Consider the following 7,814-nt stretch of genomic DNA (forward strand, 5'->3'; position numbering starts at 1 on the left):
ATTGTTAATCTTTCTATAAAAACAATCTAATGAATTCACAAGTCCCTGCCTCAGATAGGACCACCTTTTTGTTCCCAATTAAAGTTAAATAAATTTTTATTCTTAGCTAAGCATTCTACATGGCACCAATTGTACTATTAGGTTGGTGACATTAATAAGTATTGATTCAAGCCATCAAAGTTGTTTCTCAAATGTTATCAAATAAATCATAAACCAAATCAGAATCAGAATAAGTCATTATTCAATCCAAAATTAAATGCTTCTCTATAAATAGGTCAGTTCATTCTCGTGTGAACCAAATATCTATATGCCATGATCATTAGTTCCAATAAAAGATGGCTCCGATAAGCAGCTTTTCAGATTCATATTCAAAGTTCTGATTCATATGGGAGTGAATTTGAGGAACCTGGCCATGTTAGATTTAAGTTTCTGGTTCTGATTTAACCTACAACTTCCACATAATATCAGCTAGCAATTGCTTAACTGTCATCTACAAAAAAGAATTTAAACCACATGTCTGCACAATGGAAAATATGGAATTTTAAATGTTATCTAATTAATTCAAATGATGTAGAAATGGTGAAAAAGTCAGATGCCAAAGTTTTTAAAGCTCGTTTATCCATATTTTCTAAAAACTACTATCAAACTAAACATATAATGGTCATATTTTTACTTTATCTTTAGCTATGCAGATATGTTTATTTTCACACAACATATGAATTAAAAATAAAAAATCTAGCATCAATCCAGGTTTGTGGTCTAGGTGGTCCTAAACCTCTTCTAAATATTTTTGCTTATCATCTAACTATTTAGACCACATAGATATGGTCATAAGTTCATTACCATTGCTACATTTGAGTCACTAACTACGAAAAGAATCTTATCTAATTACCAATTTCCTGAGCCAACCAGAACTCTCCCCTTTCATTAAATAAAGAGAAAGTCATTCAGATTTGACCCCATAGAAATAAGTACATGCATATACCTGACTTCTCAGTATCCTCTCTGGTAAGAGGATGGAACAACTATTTGGTTTCCATCTCATTCTTGTAATGGCAGAAAAGAGAATACAAAAAGTCCATTGTAAATTTGTACAAAATGTATGTATATATAAATACATATCTATGAGTGTATATAAAGTCTAAAGAAGATTATATCCATCCACATCTTGAAGATTCAGAGTCCCATACAGTTGATGTAATGATATCTCCTTCCAATTTTCTCATTTTTAAAAACATAAGAATCAAGCATGCCACCTTATTAATACTGAATAGCAAGTGAGGAAGTTGAGCTACAGCTATAGGGATTTGAAGCAATTAGTTTGACGGGACATCGGTCAATAAAATCTTTAAAATAAATTTAGCTATTTTCAGATTGCCTTTTTTACTATACATGAAATCCAAAATGTCCTGTTGATAGTATCCCAAACTCCTTAGACTGTCAATTGAGCTCTAGAAGAAGCAGACCCTGTTTAAACAAGCTCTGTGCAAATTGCTTTGATATGTGCTTATTGTAATAATTTGGTGAGACTGGTATTACTAGAATTTCATGTAATTTTCTCTCATAAAGAGTCTCAAGTGATACCACCAGAAGCTTAGAGTTCTGAGTATATTAAACTCAGCATGAAATCTGACTCACAAAAAAACATCATCTTTACACAGAGAAGTATTAAAACTATTAAACCATAGCCAATTATTGGAAAAAGGCACACATATTTAAAGGTGCACAATAAGAGCATGTTATTGATGTGTGCCCATGTCTAGAGGCATTGATATTTTTAGAAACAATATGCATAATAATTTTTTTTCTGTTTCCTCTATTTATTTGGGGGGATAAATTACATAGGACAATTTTACAATTACACCTAGAGTATACAGGCTTCTGCTTGAAAAGGGAATATTATTGCATGCCTTGAATGCACTATGATTCATAAGGCAAGAATGTATGAGTGGCTTCAGCACCAAGGAAATGGAATCATCATCCAGCATTGCTCACAACAGAACATCTTATTGCTTTAATAAAATGGGAAATTATTCACTGTAAAGAGTGCACCAAATAAGGGGGAGAAAGTAATATTCATGCACTTAATGGAGCCGATTAGAAATGAGAAAGCTCCCATCTGAGTACCTGATTCTATTTAAATTCAAATCTAAAAGTCATTCTGTAATAAGGTATTAAGAAACTACAGGCAGATGAGGGTGAGCTACAAAAATTAATGGACTTTCTTCTTCACAGTGCCTTAGTCATTCTGATATATAACCTACAACTCTGATGCATAAAGGATTCCCTAGTGGCCTGAGGGAGTTAATGCACTCTTTTACCTATTACTAGGAAGTGACTAAGGCACTGAAGAGAATCTGTTTAATATTTTGTACCCAAAGATTATACCTGGTCTTCCTAATATTACAGTGTGGCATGCTTAAATGATGATCCTCTGTGCTTCAGGAAAGAATGTGAATAAATATCTAACAGATAATTAAAATTAAGCTTATCAGCTGAGCTTGGGCAATTTAATGGATGACCTAAAACTTTAGAGGTAATATTTTCCTGGGGGAAAAAAGCACATATGCATGGAACTGAGACAAAGAATCTAGAACTATTAGTTACTTGGGAGAGGGATGCACTTAGGGACACTGTTGCCTTATACCTTGCAGGTGAGTAAGGAGTCTTTTGGTTGAGCTTTTTTTTGTAGAATATTCTCATTCACACATTTTCCAAACCTTTGAATAGCTGTCAAGAATTCATTTCTAAAAAAGAATATCATTGCATATAATTAAGATTGTAATATGCTTCTGGCTCTTAGTATCACCAATCCAGGAGAAACAAAGTGGTAAGTAATTATAAATTGATTTCTAGCATAGATGGCATTGTCTGGCATTAGGAGAGAGAACAAAAAAATTTATCTTCTTCTCTCACTCTTTTTTCCCAATCTTTCTTTATGTAGTCATTGAAGTTAGGTAAGCCAGACTCATGAAGAGAAAGAGACCCTTCCTTTGTCACATCTCAGATGCAAGCACAGATTTCTAATTAAACAAGCTGCAAATATTTTTATCCTACAAGTAGCCAGTGGGTTTAGCTTCTCTTGGAATTTGCATGTCCTGTCATCCAAATTGCCCAACATCCCCACCAGTCTCACCTCCAAACACATACAGTACAAGCAAGCATACACACTACTGCCTCCAGGTGGTAATTGCATGCAGGAATGACTACAGGCACTGTTTAAATATTAACCATGTTTTAATAGATGGCATTCCTGCACATCCATTATTTGTTTGTTTTCTCTTGTGGTTGCTTCTATTATTCAAAAAAGGGGGGAGCAATGTATTACTTTTTATAACAGTCTACTACAGAGTAGATATGAAAGAACACTTTTGGAAATAGCAGAAGCCAGGCCTCCACCACTGATTTCCTCATTAAATGATAACCATTATACTGACAGTTGAAAATTAAGAACAAGAATATACAGATCTGAGGACATAAAACAGAACTATAGTTTGTTTATGTACTTGGTACCAATATAATAAATATATAACAAAGGTGTACTTGTTCTAAAAATTAAACGGAAACATTCTAGTTGGTTAGATACTGCACTTTCAATATTGGACATCACCTAATGACTTTATTTATTTATTTTTTACCAAAAAAAAAGATAACTTAAGCAATATTTAATATTAAGAAAACCGATAGTACACGTAAACCCGATTGTAGAAAAAGAAGAAAGAAAGCAACAAAATACCGGAATAGTCACTTTCCAAAAAGCTCCTCCTTCGCCTGCACAACCAAAGAAAGTAACCAGTTCAGAGGCAATTTCAGCACCAGACCTGGCTGGACAGTTCTCGGATCCTTTGTGAATCCTGAAAAAATGTCGCAAGTCAAAGGCGTATAGGTGGGAGCCAGACAGGGAGCTAAAGCAGTATATATTTTAAAAACTAATTTAAATATCTTTAATGTGTTTATGCTCGGCCAGCAAGTGACCTATCTGAAAGTAAGTTAAAATTCCTAGTGCTGGAAAAGGGAGTGGTTAACTAAAAGTGAGAAGAGGAATGACTGGAGTTACCTGTCATAAACATTTTTTCTGTGACTGTCTCTGTGGTCTCTGGAAGTTCTGGTGCTTAATGCAGACGTTTTCTTTATAATATACTATTGCCTGAGCCTGGCCAAGGGTGGGAATGGAGAAAGAAGAGACAGTGAAATCTCAGGTAGTGGAGGGAGAGGAAGGTAACTGAACCTTACTTAACCTGACAGCTATGTACAACATACCGGGCCCCCTCCACTCCTTCGGCTCCGGGGTGAATGCCTGTAATATATGTTGTCGCGTGTGTGGTTTCTCCTCTTTATCGCGGGGGCGCAGGGTGGGAAGGGAAGACGCATCTTTCATTGACAATGAGAAATTATGTGATTTGTCATGCGCTTGTTTTTGTGTTATTAGTATTATAATAATTACTATAAATATGAATAATAAAGTATCAGTATCAGCATTATTTCTTCTTCCGAGACTTTCCTTGCCCAATATTTACAAATACCGCACAGTGCCTCGGCGGAGGAGAAACGGTAAAGGGAGGGCAGACAGGGAAACAAGGAAGAGGAAACAGGGCCCAGAGGAGAGTGGAAGCAGGACGGAGGGGGGGAAGCTAGGATGGCCAAGATGCTGGAACAAAGAAGGGGAGAGGCGAGGGGCTAGACAATCAGGACAGTACCACCGTTTGCAACAGGCCCTCGCCAGCTGTGTCCAAACAGGAGGAGGCTGCTTGTGTTCCTTGCGGACGGGGAGCGGGCGGTGGAGGTGCAGGAGCACGGGGACCCTGGCACGGGAGGTCAGGGGTCGAAGAGGAAGAGGAGGCGTTGGAGGGGTCGCAGAGGGCGGAGTCCCGTGCTTGCCTCTCCAGCCGGGGTTCCTTGATGAGGGTGGGGGCCGGGCCGCTGGCCTGGGTCAGCCCCCTGCCGCCGCGGCTGCCGCTGCAGTGATCCCGCTCGTACTCCTCCTGAGCCCTCTGCATCTTCCGCTTCTTCATCCTGCGCTTGTGGATGTGAAAGGTGGAGAGGGACAGCACGAGCAGGCAGAAGATGAGCGTGACCAGGACGATCAGCACCAGCGTGGAGGAGAAGGACTGGAAGAGCTGGTGTCCCACCTGTGTAATGCAGGTGCCGCCGCCCGAGCCCGGGCCACGCGCGCTCGCGTTGCCGCCGCCGCTGGCGTTGGGCGAAGCAAAGGTCCGGTTCAGGAGACACGGAGGCAGCGCCAGCCTCAGCTCTTTGGGCGCCTTGGCACTCATCGGCGCTGGGCTGGGAGGGGCCGGGCCCACCAGGCTTCCTTTCTTGGGCACACTGTTCCCACCGGCCAAGAAGAGGACGGAGCCCACGCCGCCCGGACTGCTGCCTGGTGTGGGAGTGGATGCGCACAAGTGAGGGACTGAGGGAGCAACTGCGGGCAGGCGAGCCGTCAGGGCAGCGAGCCCAGGAGACCCTCTCCGCACCCGCCTGGGACGCGAGTCCGAGCCCTCCGTCCCTTCGCCAAGGCACCAGGCTGCAAGAGAACAGGCTCAGTGAGGATCCTCGTCGCTGCCCGAGGGACTGCGGAGGACGGAAGGACCGGCGCCACCGCAAAGCAGCCCCCTAGCACTGGCTCAGCCTGACGCCGCCCGTCCTCCGCAGCCGGAGCGCCCCTGCCCGCCCGCCCCGGCCGCGCCGCCGTCAGGGACGGGGTCCGGGCCAGCCCCGCAGAGACGAGGATTACTCAGCAGATAGGACAGGCTCGGCGCCCTCCACAACTTTCTAATTGCGACGGACACGCAGCCGCCTGGCAACGCGTGCCTGCTTCCAGAGCGCCGCTGCTCTTCCCTGCGCCCTCTCAACGCCAGGATCTGCCCTTCCCAGCACCCACCCCCGGCCGCCGAGCGGCTCCGAGAATGCACTTCTCCCTTCCCTTCCCTCCACCTCCCGAACGTCTCTTCCCAGACGGCGTCAGATCCCTCCGATCCCGTCCCCCAGGGGGGCCGCGGGCACCACATCCCCCTGCGCCCCTGTCGCCCGCCGCGGCTGCCGGGCAGGACTGCGCTCCGTCCCTGCCCAGCCTTCCTTCCTGGTGCCTACGCCACCCACCCCCCCACCAGCACCACCAAAAAACAGACAAAAAAACCGGCTGAAACACCTCTCAGCTAAAGCACAGCCCCACAAACAGCTGATTCTTGGGGGGTCGTGGGGGGACATAGGAGGGGGGATTCTCGCCAGCAAAGTTTGGGGAAGTGACCTTCCCTCTGGCCTTCCCAGACCCAGCCCAAGGGTCCCGAGAGTCTTACCGGGACCCGCGCCAGGTAGACCCGCAGCGCGCAACCGAGCCCCTTGTTCTCAAGAGGCAGCTGCAAACTGTTGCACTGCGGAGCGGCGAGGCGGCGCCGAGCGGGGCGGGCCGGGCGAGGGGCAGCGGCTGCGGACAGGGGTGCCTGCGCAGGCCGCCGATCTGTCCTACCCACTCCCGCCTGGCCGCCCTGCCGCCCTGCCGCCCCGCTCCTGTAGCCGCACAGTGTCCCTTACCTGGCGCTGCCAGCTGGCTGTAGAGAGGGAGTCCCGCCGCGCGGACCGCAGTGGCAGCTGCAGAACGCACGGAGTGGAAGGGCCGAAGACCAAGCCGCGCTGCCGCCGCTACAGCTGCCGCTTAGGGGAGCTGAGCTCGCAGCCTATTGCCAGGGAGGCCGGTGACGTCAGGCAGCCACCGCCAGGGCTCCAAGCCACCTCTCAGGCACCCACCCCACTCTCATACCCCAACATCTCGTCCTGGCACAGCGAGTCTCTGCTGCACACGCTCCCAGTTCCCTGCCCTGCCCACTTCCAGGGCAGTGAGAAGCACCCTTGCGCCCACCCCGGGAGCAAGCCACGGCCTGCACTCCTCTACCTAGGAAGGGTTGAAGCTTCAGTTCTCAGGCTGCCTGATTCCTCGCCCTGAACCCATTGCCACTGGTCCCAGGAACACATGTTTACACTGTAGAGATCCATCTTCTCTCACACATGGAATTTTTCTCCCTCAGCTATGGAGGACTGCCCCTCTCCCAAGTCTGAACAAAACTTGACCTCGTGAGAGAGACAGAATCTGAAATACAAACTTGAACATGTATGTAACATCAAACAATCCAAATTAACTGTTTTTCTTTGCGCAGGAGTGTCTAACTTGTCTTTCACCGCACCTGATTCATGCCCCTTCTCTCTTCCCTCACACGCTGCTCTTCCAGCCCAAAACCCACTTAGTGTATGAAACACTCCATCTATTCAGAAAATAAAGACACTCGTGAGCACACACAAGGCTTACACAGTAGGGAAATGAAAAAAAAAATTACTCAGAGGAGTGCAGAAATGAACTGCCTTATGAAAATTCTGAGTGTGGGCCTCTTACAAAATACCCCGTCATTGGCCTTACTGTTATTAAAGTGCTCAGTGCCTTTGCTGTCTTGTTAACAATAGTCTTTCAGCTCAATTGATAGAACTTCCTAAAAAGAATATCAGCCTGCCTGAATATGGACAGAGACTAATCAACTATTGGTTTGGAATCCTTGATAAAACATAAATAGTGTATTTGGTTATAGCAGCCACTTTCAAAATGAAGTGTGCTCATTGTTCTACAGGAGAAGCCAGATTGACACAGCACATAAAAACTCTGTAAAGTCTTAGAAGGCACTTAGGTGTCTTAGTAAATGTGCATTTCATTCTTCCCTCCAGGTTTTGGGTTCTTCCTAGCATTGAGTCTAACACAGTGACTGCACAAAACTTAACTTGCTAAATTAAGTGGTGCAGTATACATTGCTGTTTTATTGCCACTATTCATC

General features: G+C 45.5%; 1 protein-coding gene across 2 annotated transcripts; it reads right to left on the reverse strand.

The window, feature by feature from the left end:
- Positions 1-3,626: 3,626 nt before the first annotated feature.
- Positions 3,627-6,629, reverse strand: C1H11orf87 (chromosome 1 C11orf87 homolog). Of its 2 annotated transcripts, none has more exons than XM_066247283.1 (2): positions 6,532-6,629; positions 3,627-5,524 (listed from the first exon to the last, which is right to left on the reverse strand). In XM_066247283.1, the coding sequence occupies exon 2, from the start codon at positions 5,271-5,273 to the stop codon at positions 4,686-4,688; it is 588 nt and encodes a 195-aa protein (XP_066103380.1). In that variant the 5' UTR covers positions 5,274-5,524; positions 6,532-6,629; the 3' UTR covers positions 3,627-4,685. The 2 variants fall into 2 exon arrangements, with proteins under 2 accessions (XP_066103380.1, XP_066103387.1); XM_066247290.1 differs by lacking the exon at positions 6,532-6,629 and adding an exon at positions 6,297-6,398.
- Positions 6,630-7,814: the final 1,185 nt, after the last annotated feature.

This window comes from Saccopteryx bilineata, chromosome 1, assembly GCF_036850765.1.
Source record: "Saccopteryx bilineata isolate mSacBil1 chromosome 1, mSacBil1_pri_phased_curated, whole genome shotgun sequence".
In the NCBI taxonomy this organism is placed as follows: Eukaryota; Metazoa; Chordata; class Mammalia; order Chiroptera; family Emballonuridae; genus Saccopteryx; species Saccopteryx bilineata.